At 41.6% G+C, this 25,574-nt stretch overlaps 2 protein-coding genes across 2 annotated transcripts; one reads left to right on the top strand and one right to left on the bottom strand.

The window, feature by feature from the left end:
- The first annotated feature begins 3,263 nt into the window (after positions 1-3,263).
- Positions 3,264-8,484, top strand: LOC308164750 (cytosolic 5'-nucleotidase 1B). Its single transcript, XM_080538770.1, has 6 exons — positions 3,264-3,515; positions 3,645-3,776; positions 3,900-4,029; positions 5,980-6,102; positions 6,355-6,521; positions 7,195-8,484. The coding sequence occupies exons 1-6, from the start codon at positions 3,480-3,482 to the stop codon at positions 7,441-7,443; spliced, it is 837 nt and encodes a 278-aa protein (XP_080394896.1). The 5' UTR covers positions 3,264-3,479; the 3' UTR covers positions 7,444-8,484.
- Positions 8,485-9,509: 1,025 nt separating this feature from the next.
- LOC308165318 (uncharacterized protein) lies at positions 9,510-19,590 on the bottom strand (the record flags this gene model as incomplete). The annotated part of the gene is made up of 14 exons (XM_080539477.1): positions 9,510-10,040; positions 10,206-10,384; positions 11,768-11,968; positions 12,179-12,242; positions 12,383-12,496; positions 12,667-12,873; positions 13,203-13,300; positions 13,561-13,648; positions 13,776-13,955; positions 14,809-14,901; positions 18,558-18,588; positions 18,705-18,845; positions 18,967-19,074; positions 19,505-19,590. The coding sequence occupies 14 exons, from the start codon at positions 19,588-19,590 to the stop codon at positions 9,510-9,512; spliced, it is 2,121 nt and encodes a 706-aa protein (XP_080395603.1).
- Positions 19,591-25,574: the final 5,984 nt, after the last annotated feature.

Below are 25,574 nucleotides of genomic sequence, written 5' to 3'. Positions count from 1 at the left end.
AGCACAGTAATGCCATGGTAATTAACAGGTGCCAAGTCCTGCTGGAAAATGAAATCAGCATCTCCATAAAGCTTGTCAGCAGATGGAAGCATGAAGTGCTCTAAAATCTCCTGGTTGGCTGCGTTGACTCTGGGCTTGATAAAAACACAGTTGACCAACACCAGCAGATGACATGGCACCCCAAATCACCACTGACTGTGGAAACTTCACACTGGACTTCAAGCACCTTGGATTCTGTGCCTCTCCAGTCTTCCTCCAGACTCTGGGACCTTGATTTACAAATGAAATGCAACATTTACTTTCACCTGGGAAGAGGACTTTGAACAACTGACTTTTCTCCTTAGCCCAGGTAAGACGCTTCTGACGTTGTCTCTGGTTCAGGAGTGGCTTGACACTAGGAATGCAACACTTGTTGTAGCCCAGTTCCTGGATACATATGTGCGTGGCGGCTCTTGATGCACTGACTCCAGCCTCAGTACACTCCTTGTGAAGCTCCCCCAAGTTCTTGAATCGGCCTTGCTTGACAGTCCTCGGAAAGACGCGGTCATCCCTGTTGCTTGTGCACCTTTTCTTACCACACTTTTCCCTTCCAGTCAACTTTCCATGGATATGCAGACGAGCTGAAGACCGCTAACAAAGCAACCTGGGCTTCCATACACCTCAGCAGTGCCTCAGGCTGATTGCCTCCATGCCACGCCGCATTGATGCAGTAATTCATGCAAAAGGATCCCAGACCAAGTACTGAGTGCATAAATTAACATACTTTTCAGAAGGTCAGCACTTCTGTTTTATAAATCCTATTTCAAATTCTTTCTTTTTTACATTTCACTTTATGTGTAATGAATCTAGAATATATAAAAGTTTCAGTTTTTGAATTAAATTACGAAAGATAATGAACTTTTCCACGATATTCTAATTTTTTTGAGATGCACCTGTACATTCTCTGGTTACTGGAGGCTGGTGGAGGTAGATATTGGAGGACGGGCTCATTGTATCGGCTCATTGTTTGATAAAATTACTCATTACATGCATTACACTGAACCCTTCCTCTGATTTCTACCTCCACCAGCCTTCCCTGCATGGCAGAGCAGATACTTAGCCACCACCATTGTTAAACAACTGTAGGGAGTGATGACAGCTAGCAGTAGCCCATTAAAACAGGGTGTGATTCTTACTCAGATAACATTATGTTCCTATGGTATTTCAAACTGTGTAACAAAATAATGACCATAGCATAGAGGATTACTTGTCTTTACTTTCTGTAATTACAGTAATACAGAACAACAGGGAGCTACATTTGAATGTGTCAACACTAAAAAACAGGCATGACAAACAAATACTGGACTAAAGCCCTAAAGCCCTAAAGCCTAATACAATACATACATGTAGACAAGAGCAAAAGTGTTTCAAGGTAAGAATTTGGAGTTCCAATGTACCCCAGCACTGTGTAGAGTTTCACAGCTTTGTTCAAATTAATACAAACAACAAAGCTTACAACAGACGAAATGGTTTCATCAACAGATATGTCATGTAGTATACTGTATCGGACTGTATGCCTGTACGCTGAGAGGAGGAAGTTTTTACTTACAACACCAGTATGAATACAGACGTAACACTCACTTTTTCAGAGCTAGGGTAGTTATTATCCTTCTTTAAAGCCTGTATTACTGTATATCCTTGATCCATGCAGTTCCCCTGGCAAGAAGGAATTCCAGGATAACAAGTGAGGGGAAGGAAGTTACTTCCCTCTGAATGTGTCTGGATCAGCCCATTAGTATAGTGTATAACATGTTTGATCAGAGAGGGGGAAACAGTCTTAAGGGACAGTTTGTTCCACCCATTGCCAGATTTTCACTGAGAATGTCATGGTTGAATTCCACACCCGTGCATCACCCATCATACTTGTTCTCAACACGCAGCCTAGTAGGAAGTCTATCCTGGCTCAGGTACTGTGTGTATCATGTGCTTGGCTTTCGCTCAAGTGCTCAATATTCAGTCAGTATTTACACTTGACAAACAAACGTTGGTGATCTCTCCATGTTTGTTTGAGTAACACAACAAGACATTTTCCACAATGACACACATGCATGTAAAATAATCTTATGTTGTTATAATTGTGTGGAAACATGTGTCTAGATGTTCTCAAGATGACACTGACTATTATTTGGCAATAATAGGCTACCCTGTATGTTTAACACTCTCCACTATCACCCACCTTTAAATACATGTTTGGTTTGTCAGTTAATTGTCAAATGGGGGAAGAATGTGAGAAATTAAAAGAGATTCATACTGTACCTGCACTCTGATGATGAAAGGTTAGGTTAGGCTAGGGTCCTTTCTGAAACATTCCCTTTCTTGACACGGTTAAAGTATTAGATTTACATCCCATTAAGGTATAAACAGATCAAATATAATTCTATTCAATGAATGAGCATAGTGGAGTTTTAGCAACTACTGTAGGCTTCAATAGGTCTTTCTTCAGGACATTGATTAACTAACGAGGCAGTGAGTAACACCCCTAATGCATACACAGTGGCACCTGTGTGTGTGTGTGTGTGTGTGTGTGTGTGTGTGTGTGTGTGTGTGTGTGTGTGTGTGTGTGTGTGTGTGTGTGTGCGTGTGTGTGTGTGTGTGTGTGTGTGTGTGTGTGTCATCCAAGGTTCTTTGTGAAATAGTAGTGTGGATAGATGATGAACACATTGATAACAAAAACATACAATGGAGTATCACATTATATCTAATCTCAGGAGTGATAATACAACTATTTGGATTTGCAAAGGAATTACACTAAAAAAACTGCTTCAGATTTGTCTACAGTGAGTCAGTCAGTCTCTAGTGCTGGTAAAATCACATTAAAATGAAAATAAATATATTCTACTTTTTTACTAGGCTACATTTGTGTTGGGACTTGTTTATGCTGTATACTGCATAATGCATTATGAGCGAGGAGCACGGTCCCAAAGCATTCCACTGTAAATTACGAATGAATGCGACAAAACATTCAAACATCAACAAAACATTCAAACATCAACAAAACAAATCAAATCAAAACTTCACCTCATAGATCAAGGAAGGTATTGAGGATTGTGGCTATTGTGGATTTGAAGGGACGGAATAGAAGGTAGAAATGTGTTTTTTCTTTACAACTCCTGCTCAGTAGAGGGCAGTATTACTTTAATTTTCGTTGTCCAGGCCAATGGTCCAAGCACGGAAATACAGTATCAAGTAAAAGTATACGGGTTAGGGTTCACTGCTGACATTAATTCATAATACAAACATATTGCTTTCATCAATAGCTTGTTTGACCAACAGTTTTTCTTTCGCAAGTGCATTAATGTCACTTGAAATTCTAGGCTATATTTTCTCTTTTGACGTTTCACAAACTTCAGTTGGATAGATTGTTTGAGAAGTTATTTATTCGAAAACGTATTTCTGTCATTTTCCAGCGTCTCTTGTTCTGTCTTCCGTGTTTATACAGAATGGTTTCAGTGGTGCGTAACACCGATGTCAAACAGGTGAGAGAGACTAAAGTGTATGTCGGTTAAATGTCTGGTTATTGCTGTTGGTTTGTCAATAGGAATGTCTCAGATCAATATAATATAATATATATAATATATAGCTGCAACACTTGTCTCGGTGTCCAGAAGGATGCCGCTCGCGCTGTCGCAGTGGCCGTGTTCGCCGCCGCGCTGTTCGACCCAGGACCAGAGGAACATGAGGAAGCCGTGGAAACTGAAACAGCTTTGGGAAAGGGAACAGCTTTCTCCTTCATCAAGGTGAACAGCTAGACTGCCAAGCTATTAGTGCATAATATACAGTAGCCCACAATTGCAATTCTTACAATGTAGCAATCCAAATTGTTTCAAAGATTCATTCTTTGCATGTTTTCCCTTCCTCAGGCAATGCAAGCAGTGAATGAAAGACTGTTGGATAAGAATCCTGATGAGACATTGCTGTTTGATGTGATTCTATTATCCAGTGACACCGATGACAACAATTCAAGGATAATTGCCAGTGTCAAACATTATGGTACGGCCTATAATCATGGACATATTATGAAAACACCTTTCTTTGGGCATAGTAGTATTGGTTTGACGTGTGGCAAGGTCAGGTGTCACTCATTTCAAACAGGTTTACACCTTCTTTGGTAGCTACTTTCTGCAAAGGATTTCACCAGGTGTTCTGAACTAGAAGCCTGGTCTCAGCAAGGTTAGGTTAATAGTGGAGTGTGTAATAAAGTGGTAGGAGCACTCATTAGATTTCTACGAGGGGCTGATAAAATGCATAATATGTTTATCAGTGCAGTAATGTGTCAGCCCCCTTTAAATCTTATATACAGTGCCCTCCACAAGTATTGGGAAAATGAACCAAGTTTTCTTATTTTATGATTTTAAATAATACAAAAACATCAGGTCAAAGTAAGTAAAGCTTTATTTATATAGCACCTCTGATACAAGAAATGCAGCTCAAAGTGCTTCAAAACAAGGAGATAAAAACATAAAGTGAATATAAGAACAGATACAAGCATAAAATGAATATAAAAGCAGGGGAAGTAAAACAGTAAAAAGAAGGTAAAAATAAAATACAATAAAAGAAGAGAAACAAATGTAAGAAGTAAATAGATGAAACATGTAATAACACAGTCTTAATCCCCCACACAAGTGAGGTTCTAAAAATCCACGAATCCCCTCGACGCAACAAGGAATTTAGGTTCCACTGTCTTAGTAAATCTTTAAGGACTCTAAAGTATAGATTCTCAGCTTTACATCAATGTTGTTTTTGTTCAGATTGGTTTTACTATTTAGAAATTCTCTTTTTAAACATACTCTCCCTATTTCAGGGCACCATATGTATTGGGAAAATAATCATATAATGTCCAAATGGAGCATTCATGTTTAGTACTTGGTCGACAATCATTTGCATGCGATAATTGCTGCTTGAAGTTTGCAACCCATTGACCCCACCAGACGCTGGGTATCTTCTCTGGTGATGCTCTGCCAGGCCTGTAGCCTTGTTGCCTTCTTCAGTTGTTTGTTTTGAGGTCTTTTTGCCTTAAGTCCCCTCTTCAGCAAATTAAATGCATGAATTTTATTAATTATTAAATCTGGAGATTGACTTGGCCACTGTACAACTTTCCACTTTTTGGCCCCATTGCTATGGCAGCTATGTTGATATGGCAGTATGTTTGGTCATTGCCTTGCTGTCAGCAGTTACATCATAAATGAAGACATATGAGCCAGTTTCATACACGCCCAAGCCATAACACTCCCTCCGCCATCAGATAAAGTGGTATGGCATCACTCTGTTACATGTTTTTTTTAAATGTTTGTCTCATCTGTCCATAATACCTTTTTCAAAGCTCTTTTAGGTACTTTTTAGAACACTGTAAACTGGCCATCCTGTTTTTATGGCTAACTTGGCACGTTGCAGTGTAGCCTCTAGTTCTGCTGGTGAAGTGTTCTGTGGATGGTAGTGGGTGACGCCGCCTGGAGAGCGTACCTTGGGGGGGGTTCCTTCACTATGGTGAGCCCGGCGTATGTGATTGCTGAGCCCAGTGTTTTTTCTCTTTCTTTTCCATGGATGATGTTGAAACTGTGGATTTTGGCAGCCTAATAATGGCTTCCTTGACTTGCAGTCTCAACTCTTCGGTCCTCATGTTGACAGACACCAACAGCAGACTGAGACTCCAAAGGCAAAGCAAAGTCTAGAATCAATACCAGACATTGACAGCTCTAATACAGTATACCTGCACGAATAATGTGACGGAACACACCTGACTTACCGGAAACACCTGTCAAGCCAAGTTTCCCCCAATACTTTTGGTGCCCTGAAATGTTTTTTTAGTTTTTTTAATAAATGGTGACACCTAGCTGAGAATCTCTACTTTAACTTCACTGTTTGATTTCATATAGTATAGAGCCAAAATAAGAAAAAAATGCTTCCAATACTTATGAAAGGTACTGTATTTCCTCCATACAGGTCTTGATATTGGCAGGTTTTGCTTCTGCAACAAAGAAGACTGCATTGAGAGCTTGCAATCAAATAATGTGAAGCTGTTGCTGTCCACAGACACAAAGGACGTGTGCAAGGCCTTACAAAAAGGTATGTGTCAGGAATTAGTGGTAGAACATTTACGCCTTTAAGTATTTTTATCATGTTTTTGTCTCAAGTTGCTGGACAGTCTCTTACTATCAGTCTTGACAAGCAAGACGAAGTGTTATGCAAAAATGTTCTGCAACATTATTGTGTTGTTATGTTAACCCAACTTGGATACTGTAGAATAGATGCTGTCAGTCAGACATTTTATGTCTCATACTTCAACATAACATTTACTTCCTCATTTATCATTGACAGGTGTTCCTTCAGCACTACTGTACCGTCACACTGGCCAGCCGCCAGCCTCGGACCGGCTCAAGGTTCTGTTCTCGGGAGACGCCCTGGGCTGTTCCCAGGACACTCTGGACGGTCTGAGAGAGCAGGGCTTCACTGAGCCTCAGCTCCAGAGCTTTCAAGCTGCTAAGGTAATGTGCAGTGCAACATACACTTACTGAACACTTTATTAGGAACACCTGTACACCTGTCAGCAGTCCAAGACGGTGGAGGTGGTGTGGGGGGTGTTTTCTTGGCACACTTTGGGCCTGTTAATACCAATCAACCATCGCTTGAATGCCCACAGCCTATTTGAGTATTGTTACTGACCACGTGCATCCCTCCATGGCCACAATGTACCCATCTTTTAATGGCTACTTCCAGCCTGATAATACACCATGTCACAAAGCAAAAGTAGTCTCAAACTGGTTTCATGAACAGTGTTCTTCAGTGTCCTTCCCAGTCACTGGATCTGAATCCAATAGAACACCTTTGGGATGTGGTAGAATGGGACATTCACAGCTTTGAAAGTGCACCAGAAAAATCTGCAGGAATTGCGTGATGCAATCATGCCATCATGGACCAGAATCTCAAAGGAATGTTTGCAACATCTTGTGGAATCAATGCCACGAAGAATTGAGGCTGTTTTGACAGCAAAGGGAGGCCCTACCCAGTATTAGTATAGTGTTCCTAATAAAGTGTTTTTAACCTTGTATTTTTTCCTATACCAAAAATTGATTCCATTCCTAATAGACTTTAGTGTGTCACAACCACCTGACCTCTCTCTCTCTCTCACTCACTAAACAACGTCTTGTTCTCCTCCAGGCTTCTATGAAGGAGTTTGCCATGCTTATGGGGGAGATGAGGAGGAGGTTTACACTGGAGGACAGCCCACTCTGCACCAGCCTGATCACAGAATGGGGCTGCAGGGACACGTGCGCCAGTGCCCTGAAGACACTGCGAGGCTGGGGTGTAACGGTGGACGAGGCCTTCTGCCTGGCGGGAGCCTCTTGCAGCCCTATCCTCAGCCTGGTGCAGCCTCACATACGCTGCCTCGACGGCCTGGCTGTCTAACATCGAGGGAATCGATCAGCTCGTTGTCGTAATGGCAGCATAAGCGGGGAGAAGATGTTTTGTTAATGTTCGATTTTCAGCACTTTGTGTATTCTAGTTTTACTTTCGCGGCCATCGTCAAAACAGGATTTTGAACAGTGGGTTTAATAGTCAAATAGTTGTGTCTCAACTGTATGGTGTTGGTGCAATGGTTATGGCATGGTTACGGCAACCAAAGCTATTTTCGACAATGTCGATAAATAAAGTGAGATGAATAATATCACTGAATGAAATACAACACAGTTGAGTAAGTTACACTGTGTATTTAAATGTAGTTTTCAACTCTTATTTTACCAGATACAGATACAGATACAGATTACCGTACTGTATTTATCCCCGATGGGCAATTCCAGGAAGGAAGTCCCATTGACAAGTGAGGACATGCATGTGTCTTGATGTCAGTTTTCAATGCTAAAAACAAATACTGTATACATGTGCTGATACACTAGAGCCCAGAAAGTCAAACTAAGGCAGAATTCATTTTTTTAAATTGAAATTAGGATTTTTTTTTTTTTTGTGGAGATGAATAATGAAGTGATTTGACCCTGGTATGTACACTTCTATCAGAGTGATGGCAGTTGTGTAACAGTGATTGACAGCTACAGTCGGCTTAGGGTTTGTTTATTGTGATTTGCTGTCGCCATGAGGACATAATAAGACCTTTCTCTGAACCTTCCATATCAGCACAACATCCCATCTCAGAAGTAGGTCACTTACAGTACATCTGTGACAAGGACTTAATCACTCGTTATGCTCATATGTACTATGCTGCTAAAATTGATATGCAGCCTTATCTAAACAGAAATGTTACAGAGTACATTTTAGTGTGTCCATCATTATAACCATTTAATGAAGTACAAATTCAGTTACAGTGAAATGAGTCCCTAAGGATCGACAGAGAAGTGGATTTGTGCCCTGGTATTTCATGGGTTAACATTTAGTCCACCTCACAAAGAAAGAACATTTATGATTATTGCACATGGGTTATTTGATTAAAGTACAAAGTGCACTTCTTTGCGTCAGTCTATTGCTCTTTACAACCCTTGTGCTGGTAACAAGGATATTATCATAAACAAGCAATAACAAAGGATGACTAGTTGCTTTTACTGTAGTACCTGTAGCGCACCAGCTATTTTAAATTCAGGTGTCCATTTTACATACTAGAGACACAATGTGTCAATGTGTGTTAAAATCATGAGTTCTTGAGTTCTTCATCTATTATAACCAATCTTTACAGTATTTACAAAAATACAAACGTTTAAGCTTACTATAAATGATCATTACGTGTCATACAAGTCGTTTTTGATAGATGACCCCTTGACAAGGTAAACTAAATCAGAATGTAAAGTACTGCACTTCACTTTTTGCTGTTCAAGTAGTTTATGATAATCCATTGTCTCACTGTATGTTACTATATCAAGAAATATTATTTAGACACGAGTGCAATGAGCCTGAAATAAGTTATTGATTAATGGAAACTGGCAGGGTGTTGGTGGACAATAAGGAAGGATGAGTCCTGTCATCCCGAGATGTGGGTGCTCGGGTCAAGGTTCCAGACAATTAGTAAGGGCTGACTAATACAGCTTATACAGCCGCTATTGCAATGTGCTGTATCGTGACGTTAGAATTATAAGGTTCTATCTCCATTTTTGTCAAAATTGAGTTTTTTACATAATCTGATCCATTGGGTGTTTTAATGTTAATGTTATTTTTTTTTGCTAGTAATTAATAAAATACAAAGGTTCCATCTCACAAAACATAATGGAATGTAAAAACTTTGACGCTCAATATCTCTGAACTACCCTAAACGGAGATGGAACCTTATAATTCTGAGCTCACGGTATGTCAATATACTGTAATGTTTTCAGAGAGTCATTGTTTTGCAAAAGTAAATGAATAGCTGAGGTTTGTGCTGCAGAAAAACTCATACTGTATGTGTCACCTCATGTTGGTGTTGATTTATGTGATTTTATGTAGACAGGGATACTTTGGAATAAGAGAGCCCTATAGTACTTCCCCCCTGCTCCTCAAAGGTCTTCATCGTCAGATTCCTCATTGCCTTTTCGTTTGAGTCCATTATCCAGATCACCACTGGCAAAGGCCACTTTGGGGATTGCGAACGACGAGTTGTCAAATGATTCCTCCTCTTCATCTCTCAGGGACTCCTCATCCTCATCATCCTCGCCGTCCTCTTCCCTGCTGTCAGGTATGATGACCACCTCCTCCTTGGCGTTGGGGTCGATGTCCTCTTTGAACCAGACAGACTTGTAGCCTTCCTCCACGCGCCTCTCCTTGGTGAGAATGGGCTTCACCTCCTTCTCGCTGTCAGCCTTGTCGGACTCTTCCAGGCTGCTGCTGTCAGGCAGGAGGTTGGAGAACTGGAGAGTTTTTTTAATGGCCTCCTCAACTGAACTGCGGGTTCCTTCCCCTGTGCCTCGCTTCATCATGTCCAGGTCTCCTAAGCCTTTGGAGCCCACGCTGCCTGTGTCCCCGTCGTTCTGGAAGCCCTCGTTGGTGTACTGCACCCCCTCCTTCAGACCACCAGGGCCTCGGCCGAGCTGCCGAATGACACAAACGAGTACACAAGTGAGAGAACATTCAGGGATAGTAGAGCAAAAGCTTTAACACTCACCGTCTTCATTTGATTATTGCCCTAGCAACTCCAGTTGACTGACTATGCTAGCACGCATAATGTTTTTAGAGGCTTTGGAATCGGAACTCACCGAGCTACGGAAGATGCTGGCCTCTGACAGTTTCCTCCAGGCTGCCTTTCCCTTCTGGATGCGGAAGACCAGCAGGCCAACGACCACCATACAGATTATCAATAGGACGGCCATGGTGGCTCCCAGAGCGACCATGTCCTCCAGGCGATAGTCACCTGAAGGCCCAGGCACACCCCCCTCTTCAGAACCGAGTGAGGTCAAGCACAATGTTAGAAGCATTTGGGGCTCAAGAAAACAGATTAGATTTTTGCAATCCGATCCGAAGCCATGGCGCAAACTGTTGTAAAAACATGTGTGTGATGACACGTGAGTGCGGTGGCAACAATAACCAAGGCTGTGTCTCAATCTAAATGTAGCTGCCTATTGCCTCTCTGTCTCCAAAGTTACTGTCCTTCCAAGGTACCATGAAGGTAACTGAAAAAGAATCTGATTTGAGAGAGATTTGAAGGTAGCCACTCACATTATGTGTTCGCGCTTCACGCACGGACGAACATACGTGATTCTTGTTGCTAGGCTAAAACTTAACAGATTTCAATAAACATGTTGTTTTTTTCACCGTTTTCACTTAGTTTTTAAGGCTAAATCATAATTTACATAATACATAATGTATTTTTAATGCATTGAATGATAAGGTGGATAGAGCTTTCAGTTCTAGATGTTTTCTAGAGCCTAACAACTGCACCAACTGTAAACTCACTGGCTAGCTGGCTGGCTGCCTTGCATTACAGTTTAGCTAAAGCCAAGCTGACAAACTCCTTAGCTGAACTTTTACCACAGCCAGCTAGTTACTTAGTTGCTCTCTGATTTAATTTGAGCTGCGGTGCCGTGTGTGAGATGCGATAGCCTTACAAATAGAGTAATCACCCGGTAATAGGCCCTACTCTGACTCCAACCAACTGTCTCTTTCTCACTCATTATTGGGAGTTGAAACACACATTTCGTATGGTTAGAAAGTTGAGATTGTAAATGTAAAATATGATTAGCGGTACAAGCGACTGAAAATGACGGAGCAAGTCACATTCATTTCAGAAATTGTAGTGGAAGAAATCCACTTTTTGTTTTACTGCTTTCCGTCGGGAATTAAATTGAAGACAGTTGTATGGCATAACTCAGTCATGTACAGTATGTGTTTCTTCTTATGCAAAGTTATGAAATGGGGTCTTTAATCATTAAGTTAACGTTTCCCAGCATGAGCATGATGTTTACTGTTTTTAAGAGGCCAAGCATATGCCAAGCATAGCACATCCACACACAGAGATTGTAGGCCTATACTGTAAAAAAAAAAGAGAGCCTTTTATCATGAAAACGGTATCAGCAATGACCAAGTGGTAGGGGTGTTATCATTATGCTGTAAAATAATCACAACGTGGTCTCAAGCAAGAGCTTTGTGTGTGAAAAAAATGTCAGCCAATGGAGTTTGCAAGCTGTGGGCATACGGATACAGTATATCCGATCAGTGAATCAGTTTTGCAGGATATTGAGAAGCCAAGAAAGCGCAGGGTGTGTGTGTGTGTGTGTGTGTGTTTTTGTGTGTGTGTGTGTGTGTGTGTGTGTGTGTATACCTGTATGAGGATCTGCTGTATTGCCTGATGAGGATGTGGGTAGGGCGTCTTGAGTGGTCACGCTAGGGTTAGTGGTAGGGCCCAGTGTCTCACTGGTCATTTCTGTGGTGACACTGGTCATGTCTGTGGTGACACTGGTCATTTCTGTGGTGACAGTGGTCATGTCTATGGTGGTAGGGGGGCTTGTAGAGGTAGGGGTCCCTGGTAGGAGAGCAGCAACACCCACATTCAGCTTGTCCCCCCCCCTCACCATGATATAGCACTTATCAGTGAAATTTGATTGGATTAGTTTGTAATAGCATGCAATTTGGCCGTAATAAATGGGAGACAGGGTCGGGCATCCATTTATGACTTTAAATTCATGACTGATTATGTATATTTCATATTATTAGCTACATTTATTTTACTTACCTGGTGTAACCTCTACCACCAGTGTTGTACTCGCTTCACCATAAGACGGGTCAACCGCCTTCACCTGAGAAAGAGAACATAGAGGCGAAACACATCAAGATAAAAGACAACTTTTGTTTTCTTCACTTTACCAGTGAAAATTCAGAAAGCACTAGCCTAGGCCAGCACTAGGCTAGGCCGTTCATGTGCGGAAGGCCTACTTACATTGAAGGAAACACTGCCTGGTGACAGGTCTCTTGTCATGAGTATGAAACCTTCCGTGGTGACAGAGAAATCATTGGTTCCTTGAATTTCATACGTCAAATCAGGATTCACGCCCTAACAAGTGAACACGGGTCAGTTGGGAGTTTAAAAAACACAAATACACAAAAAAGAAAAGAAAAGAAAAGTCCATCATCAGACCTAATTTTGCCTGGAGATCTGTGTTGATCTGTGTATGTTTGCCGTTAACTAGTGCCACTGCCACAGTGAAATCCAACAGCCCTTACATTGGCATAGTCTGCATCCGTGGCTTGGAGTCTGAGGGGCTTATTGGAGGATTTTCCCTCCATAACCATGCTGCCTTGTCCCGCGTCTGCTGCGATGAAGCCCTCATACTGCGTCTTTTCAAACCGTGGTGGGTGGGAGCTCATCTTCACAACATGGAATGTGACCATTGTGGTCGCAAACTGATTGTTGTTTACACTTTGTGCGGCCTGAAAAGAGATTTTCTCTTGAAAATAAATCAACTCCCATGCATTGCCTTCTGGTGAGTAATTTTGTATGTGTAGGCTACATCTGAATTATTCCCCACTTAATTTCTGATTAACCGATTATTCATGTTAGGCTATTTGTCATTTAAATTTAGATGGTGACCATAGTCAGCCATATAGGCATGTGCAGTTGACGCAAAACATGCCTACATTCATTTAATGTAAATTCCAGTTTTAGGTTAACTATACAGTCTGCAACAATATCAATATGCAAATTGGCTTATGGTACAGTAACCTGATTCAGTAATTGATTGTAGGAAAGATTTATTTACCAAAACTGTTAAGACTATTGGGCCTGCAACATCAACTGCTTTTTTCATTGTGATATCCCCAGTGTCACTATTGATGTCAAATATGCCATCTTCATTTCCTGGAAATTAGAGATATGAGAACAGTTTACAAGTTCTATTTAAATTGGGTAGAATTCTTTTTTATTGGTGAGCAAAGTAGTTGTTGGCCTGGTATTTTTTGGCAACATTTCTCTGCCATTAGTAGTAAGGTTGATCTGAACCATCTAGATTTTAGATCTATTTACCTGACATTAACCATTAACATCCGCTCTCTGGTATTATAGCACATGGTACACTGACTATGAATTGTAGACTGCCGTATGAACTGTAACATGCTTACCACTTAGGAATGCGTACATTATGGCAGCATTTAAGCTGTCACCATCAATGGCACGCACCGGGCCTGGGTCCAATGGTAAAGCTCCAGTCTGCAATGAGACAGATGGCACGCAAGCACATTGAGATGTCAGACCCATCTTAGTATGTTGGGGCTATTCATCCTATAAGAGATTTTGATGGTCATAAGTTGATATTTTTGGAAGGGATGGGATGCACCTCTTGCTGTGTCAAGTTGACCGTGCCTGTATATCCTGAGTTGGGGCAAACTTTGGCTATGCCAACAGCGATTGGTGTGCAGGGCTGGAACCATGGTGGGCGGTTGTCAATGTCCACGATGTTAATATTGATGATTGTTGTGGCACTGAATGAGGGTGGATCATGAGGAGCACGGGTATCCTTAAAACACAAAGTGTTCATTGAATATCGATTAAGTATGATGCATTCAGATATATTGATTCCAAGCAATACTTAAGGAATGAGTCACTTACTCTTCTGGACACAGAGATACAGCACTCACCCATGCAGTCAATGTAAATGTCACTTTTTTCACTGTGTCATAGTCCAGAAGCTTTTGAACTTGTATGTTTGGGTTTCCATTTCCCACTACTGTAAAATACTCCTGTGAGAATGAACGTAGAACATTATTTTGTAGATTATAAATATTAATTATAATATATTATAGTATAATATAATCATCATTATTATAATAATTATACTTTTTTAATACATTACAAAATTATATGTAATATATTACAAAATTATCATAACAGTTATGTTAATTTTGTAATATATTTATATTACAGTGGAAAATGTATTAAAATTGAAATACAGAATGTGTAATTGATTCCGATGCAAGCCAGAGGCTTGAAAAGATATTAATTCCAAAATCACATTAACTGTTTTCCTTGCACTCAGATGGACTCAATTCAACTTGTTGAGTGACTTATTGAAGAAATGTTTTGCATTTCAGAACATTTTAAGAGTGTCATAGCAAAGGGTCTGAATACATGTAAATGAGGTATTTCTGTATTTCAATTTTAATAAATTTGCAGACATTTCTGAAAACGTGTTTTTGCTTTGTCATTATGGGGTATTGTGTGTGGATTGAAGGCAAAAGAAAATACATTCAACCCATTTTAAATTGAGTCTTTAAGACAACAAAATGTGGAAAAAAGTTAAGGGGTCTGAATACTTTCTGAAGTCACTGTATATGTTGTAAACTTGTAATAGACACAAAGGGGGATCTTACTGTCTCGGGGTCCAGGGTGTAAAAGAGTTCACCACCGTCTGCGTCTGAGGCCTCAATGACACCTTCATCTACGGGTGTGCCGACAGGTGTCAACTATTAAAAAGAGATAACAAGTAGTCGCTACCGTCACTGTCGTATGAATGAATCAACATCGGCAGTTTTGTCTTTTGAAAAACATAAAGTCTACTGTAGACTTGTGGTACTTAATTGAATCAGGCACATTATGAAAATGTTAACAGCATATTATGTGCTGACATACTGATTGTTCCACAGTTTGAATGACTGCAGAAGAACCCGATCCCCCGTCTTGTGAACTGATAATGATGAAAAGTACAATGTGATGTAAACAGACTAGAGGAAGAAGCATGAGAGACAGTACTCACCTCATCAACATTTAAAGTGTACTGACTCTCTTTAAATACTGGAGCGTTATCATTGACGTTCGTGACAATTACGAACAGACTTTCAGATAACTGAAACAAAGAAAGGACATCGCATTACTCAAGTTTGACACGTGAAAAAAATATAAATTGGAGGGGGGGAGGGACCATGACAGGCACCACATTAAATTAATTGAATCAGCAACAATATTTAAGCACTTAAAGTAGGCCATAGTGGATTTTGTTTTAAATCATGAAATGTGGCATTGGCAAATAAATCTCATTACATAAATCTCATATATATATAATATATATAATATAAAACAATTCATAGTACCATTTACTACTCCCAAAATTCATATACATATTTGAGAAAATGTACTTACCAGTACAGCACCTTCTTTGCACTGAATTACAACTGTGTGAGTAGATTGAATCTGAAAACAAAATGTGTGACAGTGACTGTGTGTCATTTGCATTATGCTTACATGTTTAAGCACAGTATGCAAATAAAGGGTAATAAATAAAGGGTTTGCTTCCCAAACATCAAAAACCCATGACCAAAAAGAGACACAACACAACCAATTACAATTAAAGTATATGGCAGGGTTGTTGCTATAGAGACCTTTGAGGCAGGATTCAAAATAAAGGCCTCACTCAGTCTGTCAACCATTTGCTTTGATACTGTAATGTTATTTTTCTAAATGAGCTAAAGATGTAATATAATTCCACTTAGACCACATGACGGCAGAGATCCAAAACTGTAACGCTGAATGATTAAACATAGGCCTACCTCATAGTCCACAACCCCTTCCACTATTAGTTCATTTCCATTCAGATAGAACAAATTGTAAGGGTTTTGAGTAATTTGAAGGGTCACGTCTGGTGCGATTGTGGTGATATCGGCTATTTTAAAACCAGGGGTATAATCACGCTCAGGTATAGAAGCACTCCTTGGGACAGTGCATACTGAGATGGTGAGGGAAAAAAGGAGAAGGATGTCAGAATAGAATTTAAGCATAATATTTGCGCTACATGGATATGCTACATGTTTGTGAAATTGTAAAGGGCATAGTTACATGCCTATCTTTCTTTCTTTCTTAATTCTTTTTATTGATTTTACACAAGAACATAAACAATACACATTGACAGTTGGAATGATCGAGTGAGCTGGTTCATGTTGGACAGGGATAACAACACCTAGGTAGCTTACAAAAATATATATAAACTAATACAGAAAAATAGGGAGCCAGAACGCGCCTCCATCAGCTCCTACACAGCCTAGCATAGGTCCTTCACATGTCTATCTTTAAACAACAAAAGACGGTGATGTTCAGTCTACAAAAATACATATTTCCTTGTCTTCAATGAGTAACAAAACCAATCTGAAACACATTTCAAAAGCTGCTGACCTCAAAGTTGTGCCACTGTCTACGTTCAATAAGCATATAGTCTAAAAACAATACTTACTCTGTTGAGCTTGAGCAGATTTGTGAAGCGAAAACACAAGCAGAACGTTAAGCACAGTTCTCAACGAGAAGTGTGGATAATTTGGATCCATTGCCCCGTTCAGTCGTCAGATCAATGCTAATGAAATATGGAGGAATAGTGGCTCTTTGTACCAGCTGGTACTTGTCTACATAAAACAGTGGCTGTCTTGCCTGGTGGAGAAAAACTGACTTCAGTCCCAACCTTTGTGACAAGAGCTTATCTGATGGTATATGTCCAGAGGAGCCTGTCTATGGTGGACTTTCCCCCCTCATAAACATACCCACATCTGTTGTCGAGAAGTCTTACAGTAACCCCCCACATTCCCTTTACAAATACGTTAAGGAGGTTACATTCCCTTTTCAGGGTTGAGATAAGCATTAATAAAACATTTGATATGTTTCAATCAACACAGTGTATTATCTGTTTTGAGGATATGTATGGGATTTTATACAGCCATTTTTTTGCCAGAGTATCCAGAGATGGTCAAAGATGTTCAAATGTAGCGAATAAATTATAAACTGTTAAAAAAAGATGTAAGGTCATATGAGAAAAAGGGCACTATAATCAGGCCACGAGTCCTGAAGGATAATGAAAACAGGAACATGCTACTGAGACATTTTGTCAGTGGCTATAACCTTCATGACTGTGTTGTAAATTAACAATAGCCACATGAGGACATAAAATAACAGTGGTTATGAGTGAACTTCAGGGCTTAAGCTTCACTAGGACAGTGAGGAAAGGGACAGCATATGAATGAATGAATGAATGAATGAATGAATGAATGAATGGTCTTTATTGTCATTGCTATAGTACAGGTACCAAACAACGAAATTTAGGAGGGGTGGCTCCCCTGGTGCTAGGAAAGAAAAAAAAACTAAAAAAACAAGAAGGGAAAGGAGCTGGTTTACATAAATAAAGGCTATGTACACTATCCACTATACTATACTGTACAGATAGACGACTAGGGTTGTCATATAGCACATAGTGTTATTGCACATTCATTTAAAGTGTCGCAGTTTGCAGGCTTGAAATGTACAACAATAGCCACATGAGGACATCAAATAACAGTGGTTATGAGTGAACTTCAGGGCTTAAGCTTTACTAGGACAGTGAGGAAAGGGACAGCATATGGAATGATTAGACAACACAAAATGATTTTACTATGGCCTCACGCAAAAAACAAACATGCTGGAATCATAACAACAGTTAGCCCGTGTGAGTCTACCCTGTTTGAGGCAGTAGCAAGACACTTTACATGCAGTTTGTTAGGTTAGGGGCTCTTGGCTTAAGGATACGTTGTCTGCTGCTTTCAATAGTGCAATGTCATGGACGGCAATTAAAAACAATGACATCAGTCTGACAATCAATGGATTTTATTCACTACAAGAAATAGAACCTGCAGGTCACTGAAGAAACATTTTAGACACAAAGCAGGGAGCACATTACATGTTTATAATGTTATCAGATAGGCTAAATGTACAAAGAAAAAGGGAAGTATTTGACAACCTTGATATGTCATCATTCGCGGACATGTTCATATAGATACAGTACAGGTACTGTGCTGTAAATATCAGTATGACCAGTTTATAGACAGATCACTTGATAGTCATGGAACGAGACAACGCTATCCATAACACTCCAGTGCTTCCGAATACTCATACTTATCAGTGCTTGCTTATCCAAAAAAACAGTATTTTAATCATTGAACACTACCCACTGCTTACTATCAATTGTCTTCAACGTTATAATATTCACACTTGAGTGGTCATCCTGTTGACATCTTAGCCGTTTCCCACACGTCTAGTTTCTGTTCTCCTCTAGCTACAAATCAGCCCCCCAGTGGTGCACATTGGGACACTTGTATTGCTTCAAAAGTACGTTCACCTTCTCTGTGTCTCCACCTAACGCGCTGTAGGACAAGCAGAGGGACATAGCATTATGTTCTGAAGACACAGACACATCACGGTCATGAAGGTTCTCATTCCATTTCCCTGTTCCATGGTTTCCATGGTTTCCATATATTACCTTTTTTTAACGCTCTGTACGCGTCGGAGGAAGGCACAGATCGAGCTGTGCTTGGCTTTGGACCTCAGGTACTCTGCATACCTGTTGGAGAACTCAATGTCCCCCAACTGTCTCTTCTGTGGTTCGGATCTCCCGGATTGGCTGAAATAACAGCCCGGTTAATGAAGTGGTACTTGGGGGTACAAGCCCATGATTATTCTTCTCATAGCAAGAGAGAAGAACTAGCTGATAGGAGCATGCGTCTGACTGCTACATGACCTACCTCAGTCTGGCCTCAACAAGTGCATCCAGACAGTTCCTGGCCAATAGGGACTGAGTGTTTAAATGGATGATCTCACTCCTGATCATCCCCTCCAGTTCCCCCTGATTCCTGCAAGGAAATGTGATGGAACACACCATACACAGTCATTTTGTTTTTGACTTGGAGATTGGTCATTTGAAATAGTATTTTTTGGAAACAAGGACGAAAATAGTTCAGATTGCATTTGAGAACATAGCTGGACAGGGTTAGGGAAGATGAGAAAGGAGCAAAATCTCAGCCTTGGGTTCCCAGGTAGAATGAACGGCATCACGTGTTAATGTGAACCATGTTTTTATAGTTTAGGATTCCTTGGATTCTAGGATTCCATGTCAGAAAGAGTTGTGACGTGTTAAAGGCAGGGAAGGCAGGAAAGGCAGGAAAGCAACACATAGAACAGGGCAGAGAGGGGTACTTTTAGGAGTAATTGCAGACGAGCACACGGGATGAAACCGGATCAGACAAGATGACCTCGGAAAACGCATTGAATAAGCCATCTTACCTCTCCCACAGAGGGAGGGATGCTGTGTAGTGGAAGAGAACAGTTGTAAGCAGCACCATCTGCCTCAAACTACTAAGAAAGGTCATGACGTTACCCTGGAGAGAGAAAGCCTTTCATTAGTTAAGAACAGTCAAAAACTAGCTACTTTGCTAGTCTACTGCAGCCGAATCTGATGAAAACAAACAGACAGTCCCAGATGTGATTCTACTTGGTTCCAAGCAGCCAGAGTGACATCTGAAATCCCAAGATATCCAGCTGTATCCTCCATTTAATCTTAAGTGGTGACACGCTAAATCTGAGAGAGGAACAAAGACTACTCACCCTTGTCTGGAACTGTATGGATCAAAGGAGAGAACTCAGAGACAGTGTGTACTGTATGCCCCTTTCTGCCGTCGCCTTATGTAGCAGTGCCGGTATTGACCCCTTCGTGGGAACAGACGTACCGTGATGTCAGTGGCCCCCTTCGCATTCAGACCCCCTTAGCTGTGTGACACATGGTTTTATTGGCATGCTTATTTGCACATGTATTAATATCTATTTGTTATTGGTTTTCCAATCGTGGTGTGATGGTCCCGTCTGTGTACTTAGTATTAATAAAGCCTAATGACATTACCGGTCTTCACTTCCTTAATCGGTTTTCAACTGCCAGAGAGATAGCCCCATTTGGGTCTTTGTAGAGATGAAATCGTAAAAAAGAATCGATGTCTTGAAAGAGAATTGCATGACACCTAAGAGTGAATCCTAGATCAATATTTACCCTGAGTCTGCATCAGTGGCTCTGAAAATGAGTATACTGTAATACTGTGGCAGGTGTGGCCCTATCTGTCGCTAGTCGGATAAGGTTCGGTCAAGTCAGCGTTGAACGCCATGAGGGACTCAATAGCAGATATTAATGAGTGTGTCATTGTATGACAGGGTACATATATCTCAATATGTCCCCCATAATATATTCGACTTTGTATTTTGCAGTAGTGTACTGTTGAACACCAAAACCACTGTAGATGGCAGTATGGAGCCACCATAGCCACAATGATCAATGTGGATTAAACTCAATGGCTGAACTCATGACCTATCTACTGAACCTGGTGTGTTACTGTTAAGTGTTATTACATCCATGACCATTCAGAGCAGTGTGATAAAAAGGTATTTAGAACTGCCTCTAGGTAATATTTCCAGGCTGGCACTCAGTTGTCTTAATCGTGTAGAATTACACACGGTGGCGTCTCATCTCTACTCATACAGTAAGAAGGTTTACGTTTCTCTATGGTTTACAGTTAAATATGTTGAAATTCAGTTACAGTAGATATTGAAGTTCTCTCTCTCTCTCTCTTTCTGTGTGTGTGACAAAAACACCACTCTACTGAATGTTCTTTATCATGTGATGTCATTCCTTGATCACTACTGATTCATCACAGGCATTTAGTATTATGTTAAAGCTCATATCTATACTGGACCTTTAAGATTGATATAACCATATTTGATATCCTCAAGAACTTCCACATTCCATTGCTGACTTCATGGCTTATACACCGCATAGGAGCAAGACCAGGAAGGCTTCAAAGGAAACAATACAAAAAACAAGAAAATCTATTCAGGTTTAATTCACACTACAGATCCCTCAAGAAGCCTGATACCTACCAAGGTACAGTACGTTTCTTCAGGTTATGTGGTAAATGCAAATACTAGCATACCATGAAGATAAGTTCAATCCCACTGCACTATTATGGAACTCTCCGAGATCTTTCGCAAACATAGACAATCGCTATCGCAAAAGCAATTCTGGCCTATTAAAATGGCCTATAAGTTTACAATTTGATTACAAAACATTAATACGGTACAGTACAGTCTGTACTTTAAGACTATAGAGACACTTGGCTGTGATTTTGAATAAGGAGATCTTTCTTTCCTTGTTCCTAATTTGATGCTTCAATAAGCTGCATTTCGCAAATGATGAGAAAATAATGACACAAATAAAACACCCTGTCATGATGGAGTTTATTAAAGGCATTTGTACTGCTGGCACCCAGCAGCTTATGAGCTAGGAGAGAGTGTCCCAGACTCCCAAGTATGTTTGAGCAAGCATAAGTAGGAAGGAGCAGCCGGAAACTGAGTAATGTGTGCGTGTGTGTGTGTGTGTGTGTGTGTGTGTGTGCGCGCGCGTGTGTGTGTGTGTGTGTGTGCGCGCGCGCGCGTGTGTGTGTGTGTGTGTGTGTGTGTGTGTATGTGTGTGTGTGTGTGTGTGTGTGTGTGTGTGTTCTGATGAAATGGGCTCTGGCAGTTCCTTCACATCCTCTGAGCCCTGCAAAGTACTTTTGAATTCTAATACAGCCTAGCTGCATGAACTAACCAAATGCCCCATCCGTTTCTGTGTCAGCTAGAGTGAGAGAGTGGAAGAGTGGAAGAGGTCACGTTTAAGATGTGGTGACTGTGACAAAGGTTCCTTCAGTAAAGGACATTAAAAAACAAAACAGCAGATTGAATCACAAATGTTACCTTAAAGTATCTGTGTACTGAAAACCATAGTTTTAATTGGATAGTTCACTCAAACTAGAAAATAAGTTCCAGAAGGAACTCTGTGAGCTTGCAACGTCATTTTGAAGACATGGTAAGTCGTTTTGAAAGAAAGTGAGTCTTATTATGGTAGATGGTGAAGTTACCAATGGTTTGGTTGGTTTGATGGAGGGATGAATTGTTGGGTGGTCTGTTGGTTGGTTGTATAGATAGTTAGATAGAGAGAAGGGTATGCGTAGGATGAGTCAAAGTCAAAATCAAGTTTATTTATATAGCACATGTAGCACACAGTGCTTTACAGAAAGGAATCCCAGGAAAGATAAATAAAAACATGGTTCATAATTGTACACAAAACAAAGCAAGACAGATGATGTGAAAAAAAGAGAATAAAAGTTTAAGAGACAGGCAAAAAATATAAGATCAAGAAGATTTAATTAAGTACAGCTACATGATGAAAGCTATACGATTAAATAGGTATGTCTTAAGATCTCGCTTAAAAGTTCCCACAGTTTCAGCCATTCTTAGGTTTTCTGGCAAGGTATTCCAGAGGCTGGCGGCATAAAAACTGAGGGCTGCCTCCCCATGTCTCTAGGGCTGCCTCCCCATGTCTCTAGTCCTGAAGGCCTACCCATGTCTCTAGTCCTGAGGGCCTCCCCATGTCTCTAGTCCTGAGGGCCTCCCCATGTCTCTAGTCCTGAGGGCCTCCCCATGTCTCTAGTCCTGAGGGTCTCCCCATGTCTCTAGTCCTGAGAGCTGCCTCCCCATGTCTCTAGTCCTGAGGGCCTCCCCATGTCTCTAGTCCTGAGGGCTGCCTCCCCATGTCTCTAGTCCTGAGGGCCTCCCCATGTCTCTAGGGCTGCCTCCCCATGTCTCTAGTCCTGAGGGCCTCCCCATGTCTCTAGTCCTGAGAGCCTCCCCATGTCTCTAGTCCTGAGGGCTGCCTCCCCATGTCTCTAGTCCTGAGGGCCTCCCCATGTCTCTAGTCCTGAAGGCCTCCCCATGTCTCTAGTCCTGAGGGCTGCCTCCCCATGTCTCTAGTCCTGAGGGCCTCCCCATGTCTCTAGTCCTGAGAGTCTCCCCATGTCTCTAGTCCTGAAGGCCTCCCCATGTCTCTAGTCCTGAGGGCCTCCCCATGTCTCTAGTCCTGAGGGCCTCCCCATGTCTCTAGTCCTGAGGGCTGCCTCCCCATGTCTCTAGTCCTGAGGGCCTCCCCATGTCTCTAGTCCTGAAGGCCTCCCCATGTCTCTAGTCCTGAAGGCCTCCCCATGTCTCTAGTCCTGAGGGCTGCCTCCCCATGTCTCTAGTCCTGAGGGCTGCCTCCCCATGTCTCTAGTCCTGAGGGCTGCCTCCCCATGTCTCTAGTCCTGAAGGCCTCCCCATGTCTCTAGTCCTGAGGGCCTCCCCATGTCTCTAGTCCTGAGGGCCTCCCCATGTCTCTAGTCCTGAGGGCCTCCCCATGTCTCTAGTCCTGAGGGCCTCCCCATGTCTCTAGTCCTGAGGGCCTCCCCATTGGTGTGATGTGTGCCCTGATGTTGGTGTGATGTGTGCCCTCCTTCTGGTCTTAGTGAGGACTCATGCTGAATGAATGAATGGTCTTTATTGTCATTGCTGCAGCATTTTGTATGATTTGAAGTTTACTAATAGCTTTCTTTGGTAGGCCAGAAAGGATAGCGTTACAGTAATCTAGCCTGCTAGTAATTAAAGCATGCATTAGTCTTTCAGTGTCAGCCTGGGAATGAAAAGGTGTCACCGTAGCAATGTTTCTCAGGCAAAATGAGTATTAATTAGCAGAATCGCCTATATGGACAATATTTCAGCAACTGCTTGGCCGATTTTGATAATGTTGGAGTGGTTTCGGGGGTTATTGAGGATGCAGAATCCATTTCTGATATTTTCAAAATTGAAAATGGCCATTTAAACCAGAAGTGACCATATTTAAATGTCAAGTGGGACGATTTTGAGTCGATTTTGAGGTTATATATAAGCTTAATACATTGGACCTGCATTTCGAATCAAGAGAGCGCAATGTCATCGGTGTGAATGTTGAGCCATAATATTTCTTCAAATTTCTTCAGTTTTACTTGCAGTTTTTTGCTGTGCAACATTGTTCGATTTACCTGTGTCATTGCCACTGTGGTTACTGCTGCCGGCGGAATAAGGAGAAAGACAGAGAGCACCCCACTGGCCAGCTATGGGTGGATTGCTTCATCACCCCAACCCTAATAGCTCACAGGTGACTGGCTTGAAGAGATGCCTTGAAGAGATGCTGCCCTATTTCTTTGCCGCCGGTCATCACCACTACTCAAGATGGATCACATGGCATCTGCGCGACATGCAGCACCTTCCTGTTACTGCCAAGGATGACCTCTTCGCCGGAAGCAATGTGTCAGATGGTGCAGTGGAGATATATTCTGGGAGCATCAAGCAAGGGAAGGGAGTAGGAGGCATGAAGGGCATCTCATTGATGCATTGATCGGACAGGACATGAGCACATTTTTCTCTTCATCGCTTCAACCTGAGGGTTTTCATGCGCCCATCTCAAATAAGGTGGTGACAATGAAATTCAACACAAAAAGAGTGAAGGTCAAAAGGTCAATGGGAAGATCATATGCAACCTTGAGGCGTTGTTTACCTGGCTGCTGGTGGTGGGGACCAAGAGAAGAATGGAGCTCTCTGCCCTCTTTGACTATGAGCTCGGCCCGGTCTCTGCATCCATCATCGATGAGTATGGATGCCTCAGGAAGGGTAACAAGTCTGTGATCGTCCAGCGTCTTGGAATCGTTGTCCCCAATCCCCACCCACCAGACGTTGTACTCGTTGATGGCGCATCCCTGCTCATCTACCACGTGGTGTGGGGCCATCGTCAGGCACTGTGGCTGACCTCGCAGCCGGCATGGGGCATCGGCTTAATCGCTATCACCCAAATATTTGTCACACCTCTCTCTCTTCTCCATGTTCTTCAAATCAGCTGAGAATGGCAGGCATGGTGTGATTGGGGAGAAGAGAGGGGAGAGTGACTCGCTGGAGGAGTGTCTTGGGGAGTTAGGGGTAGAGTGGACTGGGGGGTTGAGGGCAGGGAGGGGGGGTGAGGGGAGAGACGGGTAATGAGGAGAGGAGTGGTTTAGATGTCCCTGAGTGTTTGATGTCCCTCGGGTCCAGTAGGACAAGGACAGAGAGCTTTTTGGAGTCAGTGTTGATTCATAGGTCGTTTACCACCTTGACCAGTGTTGTCTCTGTGCTATGATGAGGGCGAAAACCAGACTGAAAAGTATCAAGGATACAATTTGCATCTAGAAAGTCATTTAACTGTATAAATAAAATAAAATAAAATATAATTTTACTTCAAAATCGGTCTAAAATTGAGGACTGAAAAGTTATTTTTCTTCAGAAGGGGTTTTACCAGGGCAGGTTTAAGTGCCGATGAGAAAAGGCCTGTACTGAGGCAGCAGTTAACGATAGCTAGTCCTCAGGAACAGAATAAAAAAAATTCTTGAAAAACTTGGTGGGAATAGGAAGAAAGGGCATGTCGAGGACTTAAGTTGTGATACCACTTTGCTCA

This window comes from Nansenia antarctica (genome assembly GCF_963989245.1).
Source record: "Nansenia antarctica genome assembly, chromosome: 9".
NCBI classification, from domain to species: Eukaryota; Metazoa; Chordata; class Actinopteri; order Argentiniformes; family Microstomatidae; genus Nansenia; species Nansenia antarctica.
This window is presented reverse-complemented; position numbering and strand designations above follow the sequence as displayed.

Coding starts and splice junctions, on each gene's coding strand:
- LOC308164750 (XM_080538770.1), top strand. CDS start 3,480: ATGGTTTCAGTGGTGCGTAACACCGATGTCAAACAG. Junction 4,030..5,979: donor TGCCAGTGTCAAACATTATG/GTACGGCCTATA, acceptor TCCTCCATACAG/GTCTTGATATTGGCAGGTTT. Junction 6,103..6,354: donor GTGCAAGGCCTTACAAAAAG/GTATGTGTCAGG, acceptor TATCATTGACAG/GTGTTCCTTCAGCACTACTG.